The sequence below is a fragment of the Gymnoscopelus microlampas genome (genome assembly GCF_963454915.1).
Source record: "Gymnoscopelus microlampas genome assembly, chromosome: 22".
In the NCBI taxonomy this organism is placed as follows: Eukaryota; Metazoa; Chordata; class Actinopteri; order Myctophiformes; family Myctophidae; genus Gymnoscopelus; species Gymnoscopelus microlampas.
Window position 1 is genome coordinate 21685660 of NC_139959.1, and position 27240 is coordinate 21712899.

General features: G+C 41.0%; 1 protein-coding gene across 3 annotated transcripts; it reads left to right on the forward strand.

The window, feature by feature from the left end:
• The first annotated feature begins 6644 nt into the window (after positions 1-6644).
• rnpc3 (RNA-binding region (RNP1, RRM) containing 3) lies at positions 6645-26550 on the forward strand. Of its 3 annotated transcripts, none has more exons than XM_084049261.1 (16): positions 6645-6683; positions 8481-8686; positions 9629-9676; positions 10122-10231; positions 10639-10728; positions 12923-13034; positions 14138-14206; positions 15398-15537; positions 17236-17361; positions 18361-18515; positions 20737-20931; positions 21336-21430; positions 22245-22303; positions 23447-23579; positions 25473-25550; positions 26377-26550. In XM_084049261.1, exons 2-15 carry the CDS (start codon positions 8483-8485, stop codon positions 25539-25541), a joined length of 1605 nt encoding a protein of 534 aa, XP_083905387.1. In that variant the 5' UTR covers positions 6645-6683; positions 8481-8482; the 3' UTR covers positions 25542-25550; positions 26377-26550. The 3 variants fall into 3 exon arrangements, with proteins under 3 accessions (XP_083905387.1, XP_083905386.1, XP_083905385.1); XM_084049260.1 differs by lacking the exon at positions 26377-26550 and adding an exon at positions 25690-26177; XM_084049259.1 differs by lacking the exon at positions 26377-26550 and having other exon boundaries at positions 25473-26178.
• The last annotated feature ends 690 nt before the right edge of the window (positions 26551-27240 follow it).

Here is a 27240-nt window from a genome sequence, read left to right on the forward strand (position 1 = left end):
TGGGGAGCTCGTTAGGACAGTAGGAACCTGTTGAGGCCACGTGGAGCCTTTTCCAGGAGGTTTGTAAAAACCTCTGTTTAGGCTGAGGCATCATTATCAATGGTCCTATAGAACATTGGTTCTCAAAGTGGGGTTCGGGGACCCCCAGGGGTCGTCGAGGGAGTTCCAGGGGGTCCCCAGCTAAATGATGGATAGTTAGGAAGCAATTGGACCCTTATGGGCCTATAACTCTGAGAGTGTACAAATGGACCCTAAATGGACCCTAAATGAACATTGTTTTTGCTATCAACATGAAAGTCATTATCACTGAAATACCTCTGACAGTAATGTTGGCGCTTTGTCACCGGTCACCGTTACTTGAATTGAACTTAAAGTTTCTTTTGTTGTTGCAGATTATGTGCATTATGCACGATTAAAGGGATAGTTCACCCCAAAAACATTTTTTTCCAATCAATTAGTCACCCCACGGAGACTTGAATTTTTTTGTTTTTGTCGCATTTCTAAGCAATAATTTGATGGGGTGACTAATCGATAAGAAAAAAGTCATTTTGGGGGTGAACTATCCCTTTAAGCACAAATAGATGTTTTCCATTCTGATATACAATATCAGACTGAAAACATGATACAGACATCATGGCAAATATTTGATACTTGTTCAAATGTATGGGATAACTAGTCGTGTTGAACCGAAATATTTGCCATGTGACGCCTCTCTCTGAGAAGCAGAACACTCCTGAGCTTGGCAATGAATTGCCTGAATTGCTAAGGTTGGAGGTGTGACCAGTGTTACCAGATTCTGTGAGAGAAACAAGCAACCAGGTCTAGGAAAACCAGCCCAAAAGAAGCGACTATGGACCACATGTGCACTTTAACATATACATCAGCTATTTGAAAATAGCAGATCTACAAGCTCACAACCTAGTAGATCGGCTATTTTCAAATAAAATCTTGTGGGGAAATTATAGTAAGCTGATCTGGCAACCCTGGGTGTGACCTCCAACCCTGTTGTCTATGTAGACCTAGTCACACACTTTCACCGCTATTGCTTGGATAACAGCATTTCTAGCCCTCACACATGGGAATTGGTGTTTGCAGTCGCCAAACATCTCCATCTGGTGAAATTTGAACTGGGTCGAGCTCAAAGAACAGACAAAGGTGTGAGTTGTAGTCAAAGTGCTGAGTCTGTCCTCAAGACCAGAGCCTTGAGGACAGACAAGGTACATTTACTCAAGTACTGTACTTAAGTATAATTTAGAGGCACATTTACCTTACCTGAATAGGCTACTTCCATTTCACAATACTTATACTTACTACATCTCAGAGCCACATTTTTACTCCACTACAATTATTTGACAGCTTTAGTTACACAGCTGTCAAACACATCAGCAATTTTTGCTTTTTATTTTAATAATAATACTAATAACTTATACAGCGCCTTTCAAAAACAAGTTACAAAGTGCTTTACAATAACAACAGTTAAAAACTACAATACAAAACAGACATTCATTTCATAAATAGTACAACAGTTCATAATCTAAGAAATAGCTGCGCGATAGAGGTGAGTTTTTAGAAGAGATTTGAAAGAGGACGCTGAGTTTGCCTGCCTGAGGTCCCCAGGCAGTGAGTTCCACAGCCGAGGGGCCCGAACGGCAAAAGCCTGGTTGCCCTTTGTGACAAGGCGAGACTTTGGTACCGCCAATAAGGCCATTTTACTTTGGTACTGTACATATATTTATATTAGAGGTTTGGCCCTCACACAGACGTCGCACCGCCGATCCGACCGATATGTCTGAGTCATAGTGTCAGGGGGCTTTGTCAGAGTCTCTGATGTCATTAGTATATGCCCATGTACTGTATATTGGCCTGCCCATATAACAGGAAAGTTACAGAGGGCAGCTGTAAGACATTTTAGCACTAACTCCCCAAAGGCAGACCAGCATTTATCAAGTCTACTCTAAATGATTAATAGCAGGCTACGGGCCTGGGCCGTGGCGGTCCAGGCACCCTAGGCTGCATGCAATGCCAGCCTGGCAGCGTGCCGTGCGTTCGAATCCCGATCCGATGACCTTTGCTGCGTGTCACTCCCCATCTCACTCTCCATTTTCCTGTCAGTCTACTGTCCTATCATTAAAGGCATTAAAAAAAACAAATATATATATATTTTTTAAATAGCACACCACGCACATCATGGTGACAAAGGCTCAGCAGCTCCTGTACTGTCTGAAAAGATTCAGGGTGAACACCCGCATCCTCAGGTTGTTCTACAACAGTCTCATTAAGAGCATAATCGCCTACTAGCACCCTATAGAAGGTGGTGTGGATTGCCCAGGGAATTGTTGGAGGTGAGCTTACCTCCCTCCGTGGACTATATGAGAAGCGGTATATGGTAAATGGTGCATTTATATAGCGCTTTACAGAGATTGTGCATTACATTCACCCGTTCACACACACATGCAGTCATGCACACACCGATGGCGGAGGAAACCATGCAAGGCACCATCGGGAGCAATTAGGGGTTCAGCATCTTGCTCAAGGGCACTTCGACAGTAACTCTTCTGGGGGAGCCCGGGATCGAACTGGAAACCTCACCGCTTCCATCCGGCCGCCGTACCAGCCACTCTACCCCTGAGCCACTGCCGCCCGCAGTGGTGTGTATATAGTCAAAGCTGAGTGAATCATCAGGGACTCTCACTACTCCGGCCACAATCTGTTCATGCCACTTTTGCTGTCACTGCCAGGCAAGCGCTACCGATACAGCCAAAGTCACACCACTAGATTTCTGAACAGTTTCCACCTGGCTACCGAGCCAGCCTGTCCTGCCAAGACAGGCCACAACACAGGATTTATTTTTGCTGTATGTGTATATATATATATATATATATATATATATATATATATATATATATATATATATATATGACTGAACACTCTGCCACAGTTGTTATAACGTGCTACTTATTGATTTTTCCTACATGCACCCTATGTCCTCCATATATGTGATTACATCTGCTGCAATTTTTACTGCCGCATCCCACTGCTATTTCTTTTACCATTCACCTTATGAATGTATTTAGCACTGCCTTGATGATATCTGCTGTGTTTCTTGGTTTGTTTCGTCCTCGGGTTCCTCGTCCACAATTTGCATTCGTCTCATTTCGTTTTAAATAAATAATTCACACCTAAGTAGAGGCACATAATCAGTCTCCTTCTCCATCTTAACAATTTCACTGTGGGCTTGGGTCTAAAATGCTCATAACGGTGATGGATGTGGAGCTTATATCGGTGGTTCTCAAACTTTTTCATGTCAAGGAGTGGTTAAAGTGGTTACAATTATCGTGACGCCATATTAACACATTTGGCTGGGGACCCCCCTGGAACGCCCCCCCCCCCCCCCCACGGACCCCACTTTGAGAACCAATGGCTTATATAACATCCTGCTGACAGGGGTCACGTGTGCCTTTAGGTTTTGTTTTCTTTGTATTCGATCACCTCGACTTGCAAACAGAGGTGGCATCCACCCTCCAAATTGCCCCCCCCCCCCCCCACACACACATCCCCCATCCCCCAAAACACTAAATGTCTTCCATTTTCACTCTGGCCTCTCCTTTCTTTGCCCTCTGTAAGGCCCAACCCCTCTCTCTCTCTCTCTCGCCCGTCTCCTCACGTCTCCCTCACCCCCACCCACCTACAACACACACCACCATCATCTGCTTCTCACCACTGTACAGCATCTCACAGGCTAACCCTCTTCCCCTGTACACTCTCTCTTTCTCTGTCTGTCTGTCTGTCTGTCTGTCTGTCTGTCTCCGGTGTATAGAGTAACTAAGTACATTTGAGATTGTACTTACGTACAATGTTTGAGATACTTTTACATTACTGGAGTATTTCCAATTTTCAGTACTTTTACTCTTACTCCACTACAGCTCAGAGGCAAATATTGCACTTTTACTCCACTACAATTATTTGAAAACTTTAGTCACTAGTTACTTTGCAGATATAAATTATTACATTATAAAACATAAATGAACCACTTTAGGCCTTTCTTATATCTAGGCTATTTGAAAATAGCAGATCTACAAGCTCACAACGCGTCGCGATACGACGCGTGGCAAGCTTGTAGATCTGCTATTTTCAAACATTTTTGTACTTTTACTTTTAGTACTTAAAGTATATTTTGATGCCCAAACGTTTGTACTGTTGCTCATGTAACATTTTGAACACAGGCTTTTTTACTTGTAACAGAGTATTTTTATATTGTGGTATTGCTACTTTTACTAGTAAAATATCTGAGTACTTCTTCGACCACTGGTCTTCTCTCCCTCTCTCTGTCTCTGTCTCTCTCTCTCTCTCTCTCTCAGGCCGATGCTCATGCTGGTGATGGGGTGGGATCGAATGTCTGCCGTTCCTCCCCTCACCTGTGAAATTTCAGAGGCGGCCCTGCATGCTGAAAGGGGGCATTGTGTCCCCCGGTGAGGAATGCCCCTCTGCGTCCTCCTCAAAGAAAGGGCTTCATTTGCGCAGGAATTCGGAGGCATCCCGAGAAGTGTAGGGGAGCTTTTCTCTCTTAGGGATGGAGGGGTGAGACCCTTTGTAGACCCCGGACAGGGACCACCAAGATATGTGTAGCTATATACACACTGGCCCCCCTAAAACTCCTAAAACGAGCTAAATGTAACTCGGGACGAATTGGTTTCATTTGTACACTCTGAGTTTGGTTAACACTGTTATTTACAGTGGTGTAAAGTAACTCGGTGCATTTACTCAAGTACTGTACTTAAGTACAATTTTGGATACTGCAAATATGTACTTTTACTCCACTATAATTATTTGAAAACTTTAGTTTCTAGTTACTTTGTAGATTCAGATTATTATTACTAAACTGCATTATTAATGCATTATCCACTTAAGCTCTATATATGTTTCGGCTATTTGAAAATAGCTGATCTACAAGCTCACAACGCTTGTAGATCTGCTACTTTCAAAATATTTGAATACATTTTGAATACTTGAAATGGGACACTCTGCATAATGAGTACACATACTTATGTATGTTTTGATGTCAATACTTTTGTACTTTACTTAAGTCAATTCTGAATACTGGACTTTTACTTGTAACAGAGTATTTCTACATTATGGTGTTGTCAGTGTATCAGAAATGTAAGCTCACACATGCGATTTTAATTTTAAGTGCAATAATTCCTGGACACTGGGCATTAGACTATAAATACCATATTTCTAGTCATTGCATCATTCTTTTTTGCTTGTTTACCCTGTAGTAATTATTCATTAAGCCTATTACACAACTTATGCAAATGAATCTAATATGACACACGTTTCACTATTATAACCTCATCCTGATATTCACACACACACACACACACACACACACACACACACACACACACACACACACACACACACACACACACACACACACACACACACACACACACACACGCGCACGCAAGAAAAAAGTAGAAAGTAGTCATTATGCAGAATGTCCCATTTCACAAGTTCAATATGCATACAAATATTTTGAAAATAGCAGATCTACAAGCTCGACGCGTTGAGACTAGATCTGCTATTTTCAAATAGCCGAAGTATATATTAGGCTAAAAGGGTAGGGCATGTTTTGTAATAATAATAAACATCTACAAAGTATTAAACTAAAGTTTTCAAATAATTGTGGGGTAAAAGCACAATATTTGCCTCTGAGATATAGTGGAGTAGAAGTAAAAGTACTGAAAATTGGAAATACTCCATCAAAGTAAAAATACCTAAAAATGATACTTAAGTACAGTACTTGAGTAAATGTACTGCACACCACTGCTTAAATATCAGAAACATTTTATGAAGAAACTCTCTGATAGTGAGTATATGAGGGATTAACATGAATAAGCCTGTTTTCATCTTCGTGCTGAGGGTGACATCTGCTGGTGAAAAGATAAAACTACAATGTTGGTGACATGGGGGTGAAAAAAGAACAAGAATAACACGGGGAATATTCAACCAATGACTGTAAAGCTTGAAGGTGGGCACTGTGTGGACTAACCAATGACTGTAAAGCCTGTTGTTGGGCCCTGCGTGGAACAACCAATGACTGTAAAGCTTGTAGGCGGGGCGCTGTGGAACAACCATGTAGGCGGGCACTGTGGGAAATAACCAATGATTGTAAAGCTTGTAGGCGGGCACTGTGTGGGACAACCAATGGTCGTTTGTTTTGTGCGGAAGTAAATATCACCGTGCTGCTGCCAGTGTTGCCATGTCTGCTTATTATAAGCTACTTTGGGTTTATTTCGGTCTTGGGCTTGTTTCTAAAGTGTAGTGTAGTTGTTTATTTGGACTTTCTTTCTAATGTTGTTTAAGCCAGTCATGTCAAGGACCCCCAAATTAATATGACCCCCATCTGAAAATATGTTATGCCAGGGACCCCCATACAAGATTTATGTTAAAATGTGTTTTTTTCTTTTTTAAATATTCAAAAACTTTTTCCCCAAGATTAAAAAAAAAAAAAATAGCCACTACATAATATAATTTAAAGTTTAAAGTGCTGATGCGGCCTATAGCTGCTTCTTTTGGGCTTGTTTTCATAGACCCGGTTGCTTATTTCTCTCACAAAAGCTGGCAACACTTTCTGCCGGGCTAATTCATTTAGCTCAGGTAGCATGCGGCTGCGCAGACCGGTAGGGTGTTCACTTTATTATTGGTTTATTTGTGTATGAATTCAACGCATTAACGATATAACGTCTAAGTTTAACATGCTGACTGTGTAACGGCGGCCACTGGCTAGCAGCTTTCTCTCCGTGCATTGGAGATAACGGGTTAAAGTGTCGCATAGTCATAAAGTAGAGCTAGCTTAGCCTCCCAGCGGGCTAACAACATAAGAGGCACAACGCTTTAAACCCTACCGTCAGATGTCGCTTGGCAAACCTTCGTTAGCTTGTACTTGTAGATCTGTTCTTTTTGGCTGTTAAGCACAGCAGCCATATTATCACTTCCTTCACAGGTGTTACCAATGATACTAATGAAGGCTCCGTTCCATTTATTTAGAGTAGCACAGTGGTTCTCAGATTTTTCAATTTCCACGACCCCCATAACTCGGAGAGTGTACAAATGGAACCAAATGGACCCTTAAATGGGTCACTCTCAGAGTTGCACACCGGCAAAGGAGCCATTTGGGAGTGTTTCCAGTGAGCCAACATGCACGACATCAGCACCCTGACTCTGTTTGAACAGAGCCTTCATAGGCTCTATTCACAGCAGCCATATTATGAAGACATTCACAGGTGTTACCAATGATATATTAATGAAGGCTCTGTTCCATTCTGGTCAAACAGAGTCAGGGTGCTGATATTGTGCATGTTGGCCCACTGTTAACACTCTGCTACACCAGTGGGTCTACATTTGGGGTCCAGGGACCCTCATGGGCTTTCAAATGGCCCCTTACAGGTGTGTAACTCTGAGAGTGTACAAATGGAACCCGGGTCCATTTGGTTCCATTTGTACACTCTCAGAGCTGTGGGGGTCGTGGAAACCACTGTGCTAGACGAAATGGAACAGGGCCTTCATTAGTATCATTGATAACACCTGTGAATGTCTTCATAATATGGCTGCTGTGAATAGAGCCTATTAGTATCATAGGTAACACCTGTGAATGTCTTACAATACGGCCACTGCGCCCTCTACAGATCTGGAGGATTTGAACTTACCATTTTGGGGTGCAGGGCTATATTACCACCAAATGTTCAAACAGTGGTGTAAAGTAACTAAGTACTGTACTTAAGTACAATGTTGAGGTATTTTTTTTACATTACTGGAGTATTTGCAATTTTCTCATCATCTGAGAGGCAAATATTGTATTTAAATTTTACTCCACTACAATTATTTGACAACTTAAATTACTTCATACATTTAGATTATTGTTACGAAACAGACATAAACCATTTAGGGCTTATTTTATTCTGTGTCTATCAAAAAATAGCTGATGTACACAAGCTCACGACGCATAACATCGCAAAGCGCTGTGAGCTTGTAGATCTGCTATTTAAAAAAAAAAAAGTGAGTAAACTTATTTAGGTATCGTAAGTATGTTTTTATGCCAATACTTTTGTATTTTTACTCAAGTAAAATGTAGATTTTTTTAATACTCAAGTGAAAGTAGAAATACCATGATATTGTCTCTGTCGGGGTGGAAAGTCCAAAACTGTTACTTTTCAGGATTCAAATTCAAAAGTAGCAGATCTCCAAGCTCAAAACGCATCGCTTCGCGCCGCGTTTCGAGCTTGTAGATCTGCTACTTTTGATGCTTTTTTGTGAGCGCTGTAGTATGACCAAGTTAAAATATGGAGAATGGAGATAGGAGGTTTCTGCCCGACAGCAAGGATATAAAAACACACCGTTACAAGTAAAAAGGCCTGTATTCTGATGACTTCCTCCACTCACTGGCAAATCAGTGACCAGGTTGTTTTGTCCTCCTGCAGAAATGGAGCAGTATGAGCCAGCGTTCCGCTCTGGAGGACCAGGGTCCAGAGAGGGTCAGAATGAGCCAGCGGTCTCAGGGTCCAGAGAGGGTAAGACTCTGCTGGTCCGCCACCTGCCGGCCGAGCTCAACCGCAGCGAGAAGGAGGACCTGCTGAAGTACTTTGGAGCCGTCTCCGTCAGGCACCTCTCACACAAAGGACCTCTGGTACGCTCGTTCTACAGTAAATGTCCCATTATTCAGCCCAGTGGCCTTAGTGGTTAGTGTCCACCCTGAGCTTGGGAGGTCGGGGGTTCAATTCCCCCGGCCGGGTCATACCAAAAGACTAATAGAAATGGGAATCAATACCATAGACCATTGGTTCTCAAAGTGGGGTCCGGGGACCCCCAGGGGTACTTGAGGGGGTTCCAGGGGGTACCCAGCAAAATGTGTATATATAGCATCAGAATAATTATGACCTTTTATACTTTGGCTATTCAAAAATAGCAGATATACAAGCTCATAGCACAGGTCGCTCCAATGAACCGCAGCGGCCAATGAGGTATCTAGGTTTCTATATCTATGACCAACGCCTCCCTGCCTTGGCACTCATGCTTCGAACCCACCAAAAAAAGTGTCGCTCGCGTGTGCACGTTTGCACGCCAAACCTGACCACAGCGGGACATCTGGTCATCCTACATACAATGCATTTCAATGAGAACACCTTTTGTCCACCCAGAGTGAAGAAATAAATACAAATAAAATCTCCTGTGTGGAGGGTCTGTGCACGGCCAATGAGAATGGCTGCATTAATTAACATGTAACGTAAAAAAAGCAGCGTCAGTGTTCTTATGCTTGCCAGCCTGCCTGGTGGTTTTCATGTGTCAGCATCAAGGGTAGGACTGTGGGTAAGTCCCTGTGACATACTAGAGTCATGTCCAGGGGGTTTACTTGTACATCAAGTCACCTTACACTACAGAAACAGTAGATAGGCTCCTGCCCTGATGGGCTACATGGCTTGTGAGGCTACCTATTTCTTACTTGCTTATTCAGCTTAGATCAGCTCACATGTAGTTAATAAAAATCCAGTGCAAATGTACTAGACAGCTGTCTGCTACTACTAATAATATACATTTAATACATATATAATATACTTATTTTTCTCCACAGAAACATGCAGCGTTCGCGGCCTTCAGCAGTGAGAAGTCAGCGGCAAAGGTAACCAATGTGGTTTTCAAAGTGTGATTATTCATTACATTTATTGAAAAAGTTAATACATTGAATAAGCACTAAGAAAATAATAGTTGCAACTCTAGTCCCAGGGGTCCCTAGCCAAATGAGTCAATATTTGCTTGAAATTATTACAGTACAAAAATGATGCACGAGTGACTATTCTGATATATTTTTCAATATCACCACTGTTATTTATCATCTATTTTAAGCCAAAAGACATCAACATAAGGTATTTCATATCAGGGTGCCTAGGACAGAATAATTTAAAATGGAGGTCGATGGCCTAATCAATTTGGGGTTCTGTGATATGAAAACATTTTAAAACCACTAGCCGCTGTATTGATTATACCGTAGGTGTTGGGGTGTAAAGCTAGCATAAACCTATAGACGACATAGTAATGTGGACGGTGACTGAACACATCTCTTTCAGGCTCTCGGCAGACTCCATCAGTTGGAGATTCTCAACCATGTACTCGTCGTGGAGTTCGCCAAAGGTCAAGATCACATCATTGCATTGAAGGACCCGCCCGTGTCAGACAGGTGCTTTTTTATGCAGCATTTAACTTGATTCTGAATAAATTAACCACCGTTAATTAACCACTGGTTATTTTACAGCCTCTCAAAAACGTTGCTCTTGCTAACCACTTATTTTCCTACTTCAAATGAATTAGTCGGAAACTGAATTATGGAGACAAGGTTACAAAGTACGGAGATTCATTGAATCGCTTGAAAAGACTACTACTACTAGTACTACCACTACTACTTTTCCATTCTAACTACTGTAGCAGGTCTCGTCTACGTCTATCATTCTAAGTGTTGAAGGTAATTACTAATCCATTCTCACTTACTCCCATGGAAACTGTCATGGCTGTCGAATGTGAGCGTTTGTACCTGCTGCAGAACAGCACTGCTATGTGTGAAACAGCTGTTCTCTCCTTTTCTCTCAGTGCGAACGCAGGTAAAGACAAGCAGAAGAAACGGGAGAAGAAACAGCCCAGCATACCTGTCATAGAGACGGGCATTGCACCTAATCTTGGGTAAGTTGGTGCATGGACCAAGGATTAGGGGTGTGCCGATATATCGTCCCGCGATATATCGTCCCACGATATATCGCGTGGAAAGGTGCAAGGAAATCCAGGGAGGAGAGAGTAAATGAATAAATATAGAAATTTGATTAGTAGGACGTCAGTTCCTCTGAAGCGTCATGTGAAAACAGAAGTCCATTTCTGATTTACAAGGACACAGCTGAACCCCAAGCCCCACCCTCATGGCTGTTTAGACTTATAAGAAAACCTGCCCATTAATGGCAATGAAAGAACAGCCTTTAGTTATGCCGTAGTTTAATCAGCATCCACCCACAACATTGACTTGCTTCCGTGCATGCCCAGAATGTTACGTAACACTGCCAGCTGTAGGGAGTCATTAACTTCATGCCGGTCAGCTTGTAATTTCTTCCAGGTACAATGCGCTTATGTATCCTTGCTTATGCTGCGTTCACACTGGCAGCTACAAAATACACAAAACTGGCCCGGGACGCTGGTGTAGCGGTCTGGGCAGGCTCCTAACCCATTTTGGGCGGGAACCCCCATTTGTAACTATACCGAACTTTGCTCCTTGTCTCTCTCTCCCCGTTTCCTGTCAGTCTCCACTTACTCTATCAATACAAATCAATAATAAAAGCCCCAAAAATATCTACGTTAAAAAAATACACAACACTTCCAAGCAACAAGCATATCTGTCGCTGTTGGAGGTGTTGTCATCAACCGTGCGTCCGACGAGCGAGAATTAATTACAAGCAGGAATTATGTCGAGAATGGGTGACCTTTCCAATTCTCAAGCGGCCGCCCACTCTACCCAATCAGCTACTGCCGCCCATAAAACCCACAACCACCTGATGTACGTGTGTGCAACACATGTGCACTCCTTAACCCAGTGAAGGGTGCTGGTGTCAGGTTGGGTGCAAAGTGGCTTCTGTCTTCTTGGGTGCCTTGCCTGCTCAACCTGTAAGGTTGTGGAAGGCTGGCTGACTGAGTGAGTGAGCCGAGACAAGAATCTGAGAGCCCCAGTCAGGAGCTGTCACCGGCGTCGCGTCCAATTAGAGGGCCGTGGGCCACCTGCCTTCCGAGCACCTGACACGCCATCTGGTCCTGCCTGCCAGTCGGAGGAGGTGGTGGTGGGCACCAGGTGGTCTTTGATACCACTTGATCTGAGGCCCGAGAATCTGTGACATCCCATCTCAAGTATAATCGAATCTCCTTGCTCTTATTATTTAACCCGTTAAGACCTGGGAACACATCTGTGTAACCACATACACCATTATTTTATACTTTGGGCTATTCAAAAATAGCAGATATACAAGCTCGTAGAGCTTGTAGATCTGCTAATTTTGAAAACTTGTGAACATTTGTGCAAATCTTTGAATACATTTTTTTTTTCCTGCTAATTTTGAAACTCGTGAACATTTGTGCAAATCTTTGAATAAATATATTTTTGAAAGCAAACATTTGTAACTCAAATCTTTGCTTCACGGGGGTCCCTGGAACTACATATTTTGAGATGGGGGTCCGCGGCCAAATACATATCATTTTGGGGAACCACTGACGGCAACATAGGTTCTTTTAAAAAAAACTGGTAGGATTTTAGAAGACATTTTGTAGAATCGGTCTTAATGGGTTAAGAGAAGAGTGATGTTATTATATCACATAAATAGTTTTTATTTCGTTTTTTTTTGTGGGGGGCTATGATTTGGTATTTCTTAATGAGTTTTATGACATTTATTCATCTACAGTCAATTAAATCCGAAGTGATCCCAATGGGATCACCGCATAATGAAAGCCTTCTTTTCTTGGCACAACAAGCAAAAAACACGATAACACCTGCATAAACAAAAAACACCTGTTGTGCCGCCGCTTCCCACTTAGGTTTAATTAGATTCAGTCCCGAAGGTGATTACATGTAAGATAGGTGCTGACATGGCACGCTGGTCCCAGTGTCCCAATGGTTTGACTACAGACTGCCTGTCATCTGAAGAATGTAAGCCAGCCAACGTAGCGAAAGCTTTCTCTAGTCTGCTTACATATTCATGTGTCCCCATTGTTTTGACATATTTTGCGAGTCACATTTGCTTGTGTTTTTTTTCCACGTAGAGGATATTGTTTTTAGGGTACTGAGATGCAGCTCGTGCCTAATACCCTTTCTGTCTCTCTCTCTCTCTCTCCCTTGTTTTTATAGGTTGAAATTTCAAACAAATCCCAGTTTCAAATATTTATATCCGCCGCCTTCAAATGGGATCCTGACAAATATAACGCATGCCCTCCTCAGCATCCCAAAGTTTTATGTTCAAGTGAGTACATTTCTGCATCCTCCATATATTTCTATTCCTGAACCAGTGTCTGGAATGTCTTTATGCACATATGAATATGTGTTAGTCATCGCTATGCTTCTAGAGGTCTTATTTTTTTTGCCATTTTCCCTGCATTCATAATTTTCAATTTTTAACCCAAGGCAGAAAATGGGGACATTACCACAAACAATACAAAAGATTGCAGCATTTGGAGGCTTCGGGTTTTGACCACGGCTGTCAAACGAATATTCGATATTCGAATATTATTCGAATATTGGGAAAATATGTATATTCGAATATGAAAATTAATATTCGGGGAGAAAAAAAAGTTTTTTTAATTTTTATTTGTATGTTTATTTGACAGGGACAATACAAAAAACAATGTATGACGTTAGAAAAATAAACAAAATATACGTTTTTATTGGATCCGAGCACTCGATACATTGTTTTTTTAACTGTTTCTGTCAAAAAAAAATATATATATATATATATTCTTTTTATTATAATAATAATAATATTGTAAAATAATAATATCTGCAATTTTTTAAGACCAATATTCGAATATTATTTCTGAGGAAAGTTGACAGCCCTAGTTTTGACTTGTGAAATGGAAATCCGATGCCCAAATAAGGTGTCCCTGTGGTTTTTCGGAACCGCAATCCAGCCTCGTAAAAAGATCAAACTGCTAACATTTGCCTGGTAAATTTCAATTTGTGGAGCAAGTTATTTAATATTAAACCATAAGTGGGAGGCATGAGTTATTATGGGTTTAACATCTCCCTTTGGAGATGTGGGCCTCTGGGTTTTTTCCACTGCAGTCATTTCCATGTTGGGTATGTTGGTGGTGCTAGTGTGTCGCAGTGGAGCTTGCACACACCCACACCACCTCACTTACTACCTAGTTTGATCCTCGCATTTTAAATGAGCGTGGAAAATGCTAAGAAATACGGTTCACACATTGAACCCAAGATACAATTACCGCTGCCTGTTTTTGAGAGCAGCTGTGTGCAGTTTGCAGTCCTCTGTGTGACTGAATTTAAAGCTACAGTTAAGCCTGTGAATGAAGTCACTGTGAGGACATCTGTCGTCCTGTCTGTACACAGGTTCTTCACCTGATGAACCGGATGAATCTGCCGTCTCCCTTTGGCCAGATCACAGTCAGACCGCCCATGGTAAGCTCACATTAACTCTGTCACAGTTATTAAATAAATGCCTAATCACAATTATTTGAAATAATCATAATTATTTTGCATAATCGTTTCCATGTTGGAAAAATGTTCTTACATTTTCAAACTTTTTCAAACATTTGTGTTAATAGCAGATCTACAAGCTCAGAACCCGCCACATCGCGACACTTTGTGAGCTTGTAGATCAGGTATTTCCACCATTTATATAATTTTGGAAAGTTATTAAATACTAGACCATACCCGGTGAAGTACGCAGGCGAAAGTAGTTGCAAGCGTGGGGTTATTGCACGTCCCGTCCCGCTGCGCCGGAAGTTGTTGTGTTGTGGTGCTGCGGTGAATGGAACGTAGTGAATGGAATGTGGCGGAAGATGGTGTTGCCATGTTCGCCTATTGTAAGCGGTTTAGGGACAATATTGGTGGTAGTGGGTTTTTGGCGTTGGTTGTGAAAGTGCGGGTGGGTGTGGGGACGCGTTGTGAGCTTGTAGATCGGCTGTTTTCCAAGAGGCAATGTATATGTGTGAAGGCGCTTCGTTTGGCCTTCTTTTCATAGACCATGTTGCTTGTAGGGCTCGCTTCGTTTGGCCATGTTTTCATAGACCTTGCTGCTTGTTTCTCGCGCGAAACCTGCTCTCCCATTGTTTGACACATAAACGCTAATAATAAGCTGAGATTTGATTAAATTGGAAAAAGGGCTTCGCAGTTGAATTCAGATGCTAATGGCCAATGGCTGTGTGCAAATTCAGATCAATTGCTCCAGGCAGTGAGGAAAACCGGGCACACAGTTTTGCTGACACGATGGCCACAGAGGTTTGTCAAATTATACTAGGAGGATGTCATTTATTTGTATAATTAAGTTATTTGTCATATCTGCCCTGTGCAACTTTTGTTTACGAAGCCTAATAGCTAAACGGAAATCTAATTTGTATTAATATTTTCCAATGTTCAATGCCAAAAAGACAATTAAATTGTTAATCGTCACAAAGTAGAATTTCACGATCGTGACAGCCCTAATTAACTCAACTGCTTGGATATGAATGGCGAGTTATTGTCAAAAACACTTATCGTGTGGACCCTTTGGCCACTTTGTGGTCGAACCCCCTGTCACTTGTCAGTCACTTGTCACAATCCAGAGCCTGTCTCTAAGCCCGGTCATGCCACTCTTTGTCACACCTGTAGTTTGAGCTGCCCCCTGCACCGCCCATCCCCATGCCCCCTCCCATGCCTCCCGACTACCCCCCCTTACCGGAGGAGGAGATGGACCTGTCCAGCGAAGAGGAGTCCGAGTACGAGAGCGAAGATGACGAGGACAAGGAGAGGTGACCCCAGACATGTTACTTTAACCCATTAAGACCCGGAACGCAATATGTGGAACCACTTCAACCATTATTTCATACTTTGGGCTATTCAAAAATATCTACAAGCTCATAGCGCGGCACCGAATGCCACACTATGAGCTTATATAGCTGCTATTTTTGAAAAAAAAAGGTTTGAGAACCACTGATATTACAGCAACATACTTTTATCGAAAAATTGTTTTTAATTTTCAACGATCTACTATATCGTTATGCAAACAGCAAAATATTGTATCGTTTGACTTTGTATCGTATAGAATCGGTTTGCAATGCAAATAATTGTATCGAATCGTTTTGCAATGCAAATAATACATTTTTATCAATACTAAGTACTTGTGCGTTGTGTTTAGCAATTTTAAGAAGAAAAAAGAGAAAGAGAGGTTTATATCCACTATCTCCAGGTATTTATTTTTCACACATCATTTTTGGGTAAATAAATAGTTACTATATCGATTTTAAATCATTGAATCTAATCGTATCGTTCTAAATGAACCTGTCCTGTATCATTCGTGTATCGTATCGACTAAATCCTTGAATCGAAACGTATCGTATGGTTCTAAATGAACCTGTATCGTTCATGTATCGTATCGACAACCAAGTATAGTGATACGTATCGAATCGTTGTTAAAACGTATCGTTACACCCCTAATGATTTAGAAGACGTTAGTAGAATCCCCCAGTAGCAAAGATTTTAGGTACAAATGTTCGCTTTGAAAAATAAATAAATATATATATTCAAAGATTTGCGGCACTCGGTGCCGCGCTATGAGCTTGTAGATCTGCTATTTTTGAATAGCCCAAAGAAATCTAAAAAAGATTCTTTCCCGGTCTTATACTTGACTGTACAACAGTGTCAAAAATAGCAGATCTCCAAGCTCACAATATGTTTGGGGAGTTTTTCCCCAAATTTGAAATTCCATTAGATTGTTTTCAAAATGTTTATCCTTCTATGATGTAATTACCCAAATAGGGGTACCAGGTTGAAAGTGGTACATTTTCTTTTTCTTGACACAATAACCAGCTCACACATCATTCACCAGTGTCGTAACGTAACATTATGGTTAAGTGTTTGGAGCCTAAGTCAGGGGTCTTCAACGTTTTCAGGCCAAGGACCCCTTGGCTGAGAGCGAGATAAAGCAGGGACCCCCATTATATATTGTGTAAAATATTTATTTTTTCATAGATTTCATCGGCAGCTGCATAGACTTGTTTCACAGCACTATCGTGTTTGATTCATGTTAACATGCACTTAAATAATGCTTAATAAACCTGACCTTTCACTCTGTACTTAGTCTGCTCTTTTTTCCCCCTACACCAAACCACTTTGCCGAAAATAGCAGATCTACAAGCGCACAACGCCTCGCAGCGCGAGGCGTTGTGTGCTTGTAGATCTGCTATTTTTGGCTAAAGTTCTCCTCAGAATAGGAATGCTTGGTTGAAGTGGTCAATGTAAAAATCACACAAAGATTTGGCGGACCCCCTGTAGTAACTCTGAGGACCCCCTAGGGGTCCCGGACCCCCTGTTGAAGACCTCTGGCCTAAGTGATAAATGCACATATGCTCAATATCAGCCTTGCACCATCCGGAATATCAGAATGGTATTTATTAAACCTTTATTCCTTTGGGCGGTGTTGGTGGGGGGGGTTTCCTGTTTCCTCTCAGGATTGCTCGTCTGATGGGTCTGGTCAACCAAGCGTGCAAGAGACCCCTGAGAACAAAAGTGGCTTCCAAGAGAAAGAAACCAAAGATCAAGGACCTACTCTACGCTCCCAAGTCTGACTCTCTGAGGTACGCCAAGGCACTCAAGCTTGTCTCAACCCTAGCACATAGTGCATGCTTTAACCTGAACCCCCCCCTACTCTGGGGGGAATGTTTGCCAACAATAGCTGATCTACTGTAAGCTCACAGCGTTTCGTGTTGCGACGCGTTGTGAGCTCGTAGATCGACTGTTTTTGGCAGAAGGATTTGGTGTAGTGTGTACCAACTTCCATGTACACTCAGGTCCATTTTTTACTAAGAATAGAGGGTTTATGTGGCTCTACCGCCTGAGCTGCTACAATTGATTATTTTTCATTAAAGGAGTAGTTCACCCAAATTATGACTTGTTTTCTATCAATTACACACCCCATGAAGCCTTGAATTCATGAAGATGTTTTTGTTTTTGTCGCATTCCTAAGCCAATAATGTGATGACCGGCTGAAAGATGCTAATGTACCCAGTAGGAGACTCAAAGGAGACTCTTTTGTGTCTCCTACAGGAGAGACCGCCGGTCATCAACTTATTGGCTCAGGAATGCGTCAAAAACAAAAAAATCTCCATGAATTCAATGCTTCATGGGGTGTGTAATTGATAGAAAATAAGTCTTTTTTTGGGTGAGCTACTCCTTTAATGATTAAATGGATTAGTTCGATTAACGTTTGCACCCCTATGTAGAGGTTTGGAAGGGGAAACAAAAGTGTGTGTGTGTGTGTGTGTGTGTGTAGTCTGAACAATTCCTCATAAAGAAAACCCTGTGTGACCATAGTATTGTTATTGCACCTCACATAGCCTCCCTTAATGACAGACACTGATAAACTGGTTTCGAACACCATAGCTGCACACTCACACAGTCCCTGTGTCTCACGGCTGCACAGTATGTTGCAGACTGGGAAATATCTCTTGTTTTGACCAACATAACAAAATAATGCCCAGTGTTTTAATGTTCCACTCTGGAGCAGAGTTTATCGTGGCCCCCTTTGGAAGCAGTTTTGTCAGCGAAGTGGTGATTGTTTCTTTCTCTGGAATCAGTGCTCCAGGGCCAACGCTGCAGCCCTCTGACATCTTTGAGCAGCCGCAGGCCACCGGGACAAAGAAAATAGAATTCCACATCACCGTTCCGGACGTAGCCGCCATATTGGAAGGGGGTGGCCAGAATCAACAGGCAGACGCGGATGAAAGCGGAGGTAAGATATCCGCGTAGCCATATTGTGAAGATATTCACAGGTGTTACCAATGATACTAATGAAGGCTCTGTTCCATTTAGTGTAGTGTAGCACAGTGCTCAGATTTTTCAATTTCCACGACCCCCATAACTCTGAGAGTGTACAAATGGATGGAACCAAGTTCCATTTGTACACTCTCAGAGTTACACACCCGTAAGGGGCCATTTGGAAACCCCTTAACTCATCCACTGCCTCTTTTTATTCACAATTTTTTCATTGTTGTATGCTATTCTCAAATAAATTGCGATGGTACACTGACTACTAACAACTTTAAACTGACTTCACAAATGGCACCCTCAATAAGCTTTACTTTAGGCGGCGCATCTGATTTGGCATATTATGTCCATTGTCCACTGTCCAGACACACTCACTCACAGTAGACGACTTGAACTTTTCGAGAATAGAAAGATAGTTTCTAGCATGTTGCTAACTTTCTAAACCAGCAGAGGAGAAAACCCCCAATTCGTATTGGAAAGCAGATAAAATAGGATGGGGATACTGTGTGGCAGTGGTTGTCTTTTTAGTTTGTAAAGAAGAATTGGACGGGATTATACATCAAGACAGGGCCCTTAAACCATCACCCCCATAGTGCATCACACTTACACCGCTACAGAAGAAACCTATATCACAAATGCTGTGCCCCGCTATCTGTAAGAGGGAATGTCATCTCTCGGGGCCACCTCTGAGCCACCCATTCCATTCCCCTGCTCTCCTCCTTATCTCTCTTCTCTCTCCCGTTAAAACATCTTTCTGAGACTTCACTCCCCTCGCCAGAAAACCCAAGAGAAGTAAAATAGATCTCAAACTCAAACGCGAGAGATTTCATAAAGGCACGGGAAAGATCAACTATATGGGCAGGTGGCTTTTTGGATTAGTCTTGTTTTTTTGGGGGGGGAAGCGGCGGTGGCTGGGGGGGAGAGGGGGGGGTTCGATAAACATGCCATTTAACCCATTAAGGACCTGAAGCCGATTCTACAAATGTCTTCTAAATCCCAACACTTTTCTGAAAAAAACCTATGTTTCTATGTCAGTGGTGCTCAAACTATTTCATGTCAAGGACCCCCAAAATGATATGTATTTGGTCGCGGACACCCCCATCTCAAAATGTTTTGTTCCAGGGACCCACCAGAAGCAAAGATTTGAGTTCTCGCTTTAAAAGAATATATATATTCAAAGATTTGCACACATTTTCATGATTTTTCAAAAAATAGTAGATCTACAAGCTCGTAGCGCGGCACTCGGTGCCACGCTATGAGCTTGTAGAGCTGCTATTTTTGAATAGCCCAAAGTGTAAAATAATGCTTTTAGCTCAATAAAAAAAATGACACAGATGCGTTCCAGGTCTTAATGGGATAAATGAAAAGCGAGGTGGTGGAGGTTTGAGATAAGGCGGAGGATAACTTGAGTGATACAGTTCTCCGCCGGTGTATATCAGAGCGACTCGCGGCCCTTCTTGCTCCAGCGCATACGCACACGTGCTACATGTGGCTGATAAGTTGTTCCCTAGGATTTTTTGCAGGTTGACTGCTTCTGGTAATTCCACTTTTATACACGTACAACAACTACACGTGTGTATCTGCCTTCCTCCCACTGCCTCTACAGCACACGTTTACAAAACAGCACTATCCTTTGAAAAGATTGAATTTGTTCATTTGGTGTAGACTTTTTTTGTTATCCAATATCCAGGTCCCTTACCACATCATTTTATATTAAACTGGATTGTTAAAAACATGATATTTATTAGCCTATTTCACAGGGAGAAAAACAAAGAAAAGTTTAGTAGTAACATTGTACAGCCATAACCCATTAAGACCTGAAGCCGATTCTACAAATGCCTTCTAAATCAGTAGTTCTCACACTTTCGAGATTTTTCTAAAATGTAAAAAAAATGTACAAGCTCGCAGCGAGGCACGAAGTCACTCGCTGCGAGCTTGTACATCTGCTGTTTTTGCATAGCCAACGCAAACATCTAAAATGACACAGATGCTATCCCAGTTTTAATGGGTTAAAATAGGTCGGGGATATCATTGTTATTTTTTAGATATTTCCTGAATAGTAACTGCTTTGACCATACAAAATTCATACATTCCACCCGACAGTGACGATGATCCTCAGTTTGACCAGATCCTGTACGTTTTGTAAGTGCTCCATCCATCCAAAGTCTTGTTTGTTCCCCCATCAGAGGAGGACGAGAGGGGTCCAGCCACCGCCGGTGGCCACGCCCTGGAGGAGGAGCTGGAAGGAGAAGGCTTCGGGAAGCTCTACCCGAGCGCCCAGGCCTCCCAGGATCAAGAGGAGGACAGTGACGACAGTGACGGTCTCCCCTCCGACGTCATCTCCAGGAAGGAGCTGGAGAAAGGACGGCTTTCCAGAGAAGGTAAACATTGCCCCACGGACGTCCTCTCATCCATTAACATCTCTTAATAGTTTTGACTATTAATAACAATAAGCTATAACCAGCCAAAGGAATATTTTTTACTCAATGAACCAAATAAATTATGTGGGCAAAAGCAAGTGTGTGTGTGTGTGTGTGTGTGTGTGTACAGTATAGTATTCGTATAGAATATATATAGTCACATACTGTGTATATATTTTAGAAAGCCACAGTTAATAAGTTCTGGCTTTAGAGGAAAATTGCCTCATTGTTTGGCGTTGAGTTAAAATGACTTTGAATTTGCAATTATATGCGTATAGCCAGCTCTGTGATCCTTTTGTTCCTTCCATCTTTGAAACGCAACTTGGGTCTACTGAGGTTTTTTACCCTTCTCTTTTTCAAAACAGAGATAAAAAGGATGTCTGTGTTTAAAAAGTATGAGCCTGGTGAGCCGACATGCAGACTATACGTGAAGAATATCGCTAAGCAAGTGGAAGAGAAAGTAAGTATTTCTTTTACAGTGGTTACTCCAGTTGAAATCTGTGTTTGTGCCTACCAGTGTTGATTTTGTCGACTACAACTATGACAAAAAATGTTTGTCGACTACCTTTTTTTCACTGACTAAAACTAAATAAAAACTAAATCAAAGCTAAGCTATGATGACTGAAACTAAGACTAAATATACTGACAAATTCGTCAACAAATAAAAACTAGACTAAAATGTTAAGGAGGAACTAGTGGAGAAGAGATCATACAGTAGAACTAAGACATGCATGTTTGGTTGCGCTCTGAAAATAGCAGATCTACAAGCTCACAACGCGTCCGCTGCGACGTGTTGTGAGCTTGTATATCGGCTATTTTCAGCATGCAACCAAGTGTAAAATCAGCCATTACTACGCCATCAAGGCACCGAAAAAAATACATTTTAGTCGACTAAATCAACTGTAGATTTAGTCGACTATAATCTTATGATATTTAGTCGACTAAAACTAGACTAACAGTAAGACATTTCATATGACTAAAATATGACTAAGACTAAATGGAATTTTATTCAAAAGACTAAAACTAAATAAAAAATTGCTGTCAAAATCGACACTAGTACGTACTTCCATGTTTACATTTGTAATGGCTTGCTTTTTGCTCAAGTCCCTTATACATCATTCATCTGTTTTTATATGTCATGTTAGCCATGATATGTTTATCTAAAGCCTGAGGAAACGATAGCTCTTACAATAGAGATGTATTCTTTAACAACTGTTAATACTGCTGTTACCTTTCATTTATTGACTTTTATTGTTCATATTGTCTCTCCTAAGGACCTTAAATACATCTACGGGAGATACATTGACCCTTCATCAGAAGCGGAGCGAAACATGTATGTAATCCCGTCTAATGTGCAGATGAGTCATTTAACATACAATACAATGAGTGTTTAATTAGAAGCAACAGTTTTGCGATACATCAGTGCTGTGTTTGATTTAGAAGGACTTCTGACCAATGCAAAACAATATTATAGGTAGACTCCGTCAACATAACCCACAACTTACCTCTCCACTGTGCCGTGGCACTATTCTTTATGAGAGACGAAAGCTAATGCAAACGGTATCAGTCAGTCAAAACTAAAGTTAAACAACTTGAACTTACGGCATCCTCGTGGCCACGTTTCCACTGGTAGTTAGGGATATAGTCAGGGGATATTAGCAGAATATTTTCCAATCTTGGAATACATTTCTTACCAAAAAAAATCTTCACCAATGTGTTTGTAAAGGTGTCTAGTAACACATCTCACAAAGACTGAAATTCAAAAACGGCCATAGCCATGTATACTTTTTGTGTAAAAAGCACATTGAGATTGGGCCGTTTTTAGCCCAAGGAGTGGTTTTGGTGCAAAACAAATGATTGCAATGGATTCAGAATCATAAAAACACCCTAGTTTGACACCTCACATGCTACTTAAAACAGAATTAAATTTGGATTTTTTTTGGGGGGATTTTTTTTTAACCAAGGTTATGGTGGGTACCCCAACTTTAAGGAGCTGTCAAAAATTCTCCTAGGGATACTGAATTTCAGTCTTTGTGAGATGTGTTACTAGACACCTTTGCAAACACATTGGTGAAGATTTTTTTTGGTAAGGAATTTATTCCAAGACTTTTTTAATATCCCCTGACTAATAGTCTGCCCACACAGGTAGCAGTGCTGTAATCGAAGGAGCGTAACATTTGAGTTAAAAATGTTCGCTTTAAAAGAATATATATATATTCAAAATTTGTACACATTTGAATTTTTTTTTTTGAATAGCCAAAGTGTAAAGTAATTCCTTTCAGCTCGAATCAAAAAATGACACAGATGCGTTGCAGGTCTCAATGGGCTAAATACCGTTGCTGAAAATAGCCAATAACATAGTGTATATATTTTCGGTGCTCAGTAGGATGAAGACATTCCTGCTGTCTTTTTGCGTAGCAGTGCTCCCCTAGTGATTGACAACGGCACGTGTCTCCTGTCTCCTCTTCTGCCTCAGGTTTGACATTGTGTTAATGAAGGAAGGCCGGATGAAAGGACAAGCGTTCGTCGGGCTCCCCAGTGAGCGCAGTGCCGAGAAAGCCCTGCGGGACACCAATGGCTATGTTCTCTACGACAAGCCCCTCGTGGTGGTATCCTTTTCATTTGCCTGCCCAAACAAGACAAGAATTATTGTTACATGAGCGCTACCACATCAAAAAATACTGGAATGTGTGCACACAGGCCTTTTCACTTTTGTATGTTCAATTATCCTATTTCACACTTTTTTTTTAAATCAGTCCTATATAGCAATATTAGTAGTTCTGCTTAGTTTATGCAATAATGGTACTTGCATCTCAGACGAATAATACCCATATTTATATGGGCATTTAGATTAGTTTCTTGAGAAAGAAGCAATACCACAATTGTAATTTGCTAAAAAGTACAGTAAAGATGGACGGTACCATGTTCTTGTCACACATGTAAAATGTGAGTTATCTACAGATGTTGTATGACAGACCGACCAACCGACCACCTACCTACATACCTATCTTTATGATAGAAATTCAGTTATGAAACACAGGACAGAAACAGAAAAAAGACATACAGCTTGGAGTAAAATAATGATGATGATGATAATAATAATAATAAAGAATAAACGGGTAGTAATGCACAGGGATCAGGAATAACGTACCAGAACCAAAGGACATTTAGTAACATACCATGTCACCGCCTTTGAATAGAGGAGAGATAAACCTCCAGACCTTTTGAAGTTTCATGTGCCTGGAGGGACACATCAAACTCAATTTGAACAGGCTCAACAAGAACAGTAGCAGCAATTCTTTTTTTTAATGATGGGGATCTAGATTTTTAAGGATCAAAAGCTTTTGGAGTAACCAAAAATTAAAGTTAAAGATAATGACCTATATTTGGAGCTGGAGACGACGTGTTCACAGAATTATTATATTGTCACTGTCGGGTGGAAACCTTGGATGTACAAAACCATTACTTTTCAGGAAATGAAAAAAAAATGGAAACAAATTGTTCCAATGGATCCAATATAGTTATTATTTTGTGACAAGCTCTATTTAATACTTTTCATTGGTTAAATATTTAAATTAACCACAAACAGACTTAACAAATTTCACTTTGAAAAGTTTAAAAAAAATCTTGAAATAGCAGATCTACAAGCTCACAAGTTTAACATTGTGATGCATTGTTTTACCAAAAAAATACATTTCTGGTTTCTGACCGGCAACAACAATATGTTCTGTAGTCTTGACTCTAAAGAAATTCTGAAGATTTAAAATGCTGATGTAGAGAGAAAAAAAACCTACCCCTTTGAGCTTCACCAGGATTATGTTTAGTACGGAGGATTTGGATGAACATCGGGAAGGTGTAAGGTCTCGGTACATCTATTTTTCAAGCAGACAGAGGACAGCCAGGCCCATTTTAGATCCTCCATAATGATTCTTTTTACTGCCGAAAACCACAGTAGTCCACTATTGTCAGAGAACCATCTTTAACCCATTTAGACCTGAGGCCGATTCTAAAAACGCCTTCTAAAACCTAACCTAAGATTTCTGAAAATGTTCAAATTCTTACTAAAAAAATGTATACAACATGATGTTGCTATATGTATTGCAACAACTAATGAGACACAGAGGTGGCTCCCGGATTCAAAGGTATAACAACGTATAGGTGGCAGCAGGTCTAAATGGGTTAAATGCTGGGGGGATTGGTTCAGTGACATATTCTATTTCACAGCCATGGCTTCTCAAAGTCCTTTTGAAACTTGCAACATCAGAACCTAATTTTACCTGAACATTTAGACCTGAGGCCAAAAAAATGTCTTCTAAATCCTAACAGTTTTCAAAGTTGCTATATGCTTTCCTGGATTGAATGGGTTAAATGAATATCAATCAAGGGTCGGGAATTGTTGAGCGTCTGATGGAGGTAAAACACTCCTTATGCAGGGATGAGTGTTCAATTTCCCAGCAAAGACGTGCCTTTGATTTTTAGGTTCCTTAACTCTGAGCCCACAGCAATTTGCCAGGTCGGCCAGGCCCAAACCAGAGTCAGCGGATACCAAGAAGGGACCGAGACGTCGCTGAAATTAACAGGTGGGAGAGAGAGAGAACCCTTTTCTAAATTAAATGAAGTGTTTAGAGGCCAAAAAGTCATTATAATACTAAACTAAAAGTGCACATGCTTTACTGTCATTGTAATGGTGTTGTCTGTTTACACTTTATTTATTTAAAGACGTCAACCCTTGACATTGTGGCTCTGCAGGACCATTTTGTATCCTTGTCCTGGCATATATCCTTTGATGAAAAACACTTTGAGGAGATTGTATTTGAAGTTGCACTAAATTAACTGTAATCTTAATCTACGCATTCCATTAAGACCGTGAACGCATCTGTGTGTCATTTTTAGATTTCTTTGGCTATTAAAAAATAGCAGATATACAAGCTCATAGCGTGGCACCGAGTGCCGCACTATGAACTTGTAGATCTGCTATTTTTGAAAAATCGTTAACATTTTTGCAAATCTTGAATATATACTTTTTAAAGCGGACATTTTTTACTTTCTGGGGGTCCCTGAAACAACATATTTTGAGATGGGGGTCCATGGCCAAATACATATATTTTTTTGAGAAATTATAGCAACATGGATTTAGAAGACATTTGTAGAATCCCCAGAAGCAAAGATTTGAGTTAAAATGTTCGCTTTAAAAATATCTATATTCAAAGTTTCCCAAAAAATAGCAGATCTACACGCTCGTTGTAGATCTGCTATTTTTTTAAATAAAATAAATCTAAAGATGACACACAGATGCGTTCCCGGTCTTAATGGGTTAAACTGCAACAACTGTAAAAACAAGGTATTTTGGAATCTGTAAAACGTAATTTTACAATACCCTCTTTCTTGTCTGATTCTGAATTGCAGGTTTACAAATGCAGAGGTGATGGCTATCGGAAGGCTATCATTTTTGTGTGTTTTTTGTTTTATTTTTGTTTAAATAAAAACTTTTATTCAAACGTCCGCGTGACATTCTGCTCTTTTTCCCCCCCACCCACCCCATCACATTATCACAATTGGAAATAACGTCAACATGTTCTCAGGGCGGATAAGTAGAATCCATCATCACCACCTATCCTCTGGATTCAGACAGACGAGTAAATAGAGAGATGGGGGGAAAAGGTATTTGAGCTCTAGATTGGCTGAGCAGCAGATTGCCGGGTGTCAACACAGTCCAACAAAACAACACACAGGAAGATGGCAGGCAAACAGACCCGACACACCGACACTGACACTGCTCTGTGGGAAATAGCTGGAGCTGGGTTGGTTTTTAGCTGTCCTCAAAACTCCCTCAGATATCTGTGATTATGGTGGGGTGAGGTGGAGAGTGAACCCAACGGAGGCAAACTGATTTATCAAAACACTAGTCCTATCGGAAGTTCTGGAAATCCCAGTTTTATTTTACTTCTGTTTTTTTAAGCAGGCCTGTAAAAGTGCTGCCATTTATAGAATAAATCAATGTTTGAATATTATGAAAGGTTTTGCACATGTATTGAATGTCTTTTTTATTTTTTATGTTCTATATCAGTGTTTCTCAAATTTAATTCCAGGGACCCCCATAACTCTTGAGTGTACAAATGGACCCCATAACGGTCACTCACAGTTACAGACCTGGTCCATTTGTAACACCATCGAGGAACCCTGAGGGTTCATGGACCCCAAGTTCAGAGCAAGCCTACATTTCCCACAATGCATCATATTCATAACACTGTTAGCATACTGTTAGCTTAG

What these genes read in the sequence shown, in the direction of transcription:
- rnpc3 (XM_084049261.1), top strand. Translation starts at nt 8,483, where the DNA reads ATGGAGCAGTATGAGCCAGCGTTCCGCTCTGGAGGACCAGGGTCCAGA. An exon ending in AGACGCGGATGAAAGCGGAG is followed by an intron (nt 18,516 to 20,736) that starts GTAAGATATCCG and finishes TTCCCCCATCAG; the next exon opens with AGGAGGACGAGAGGGGTCCA. An exon ending in CTAAGCAAGTGGAAGAGAAA is followed by an intron (nt 21,431 to 22,244) that starts GTAAGTATTTCT and finishes GTCTCTCCTAAG; the next exon opens with GACCTTAAATACATCTACGG.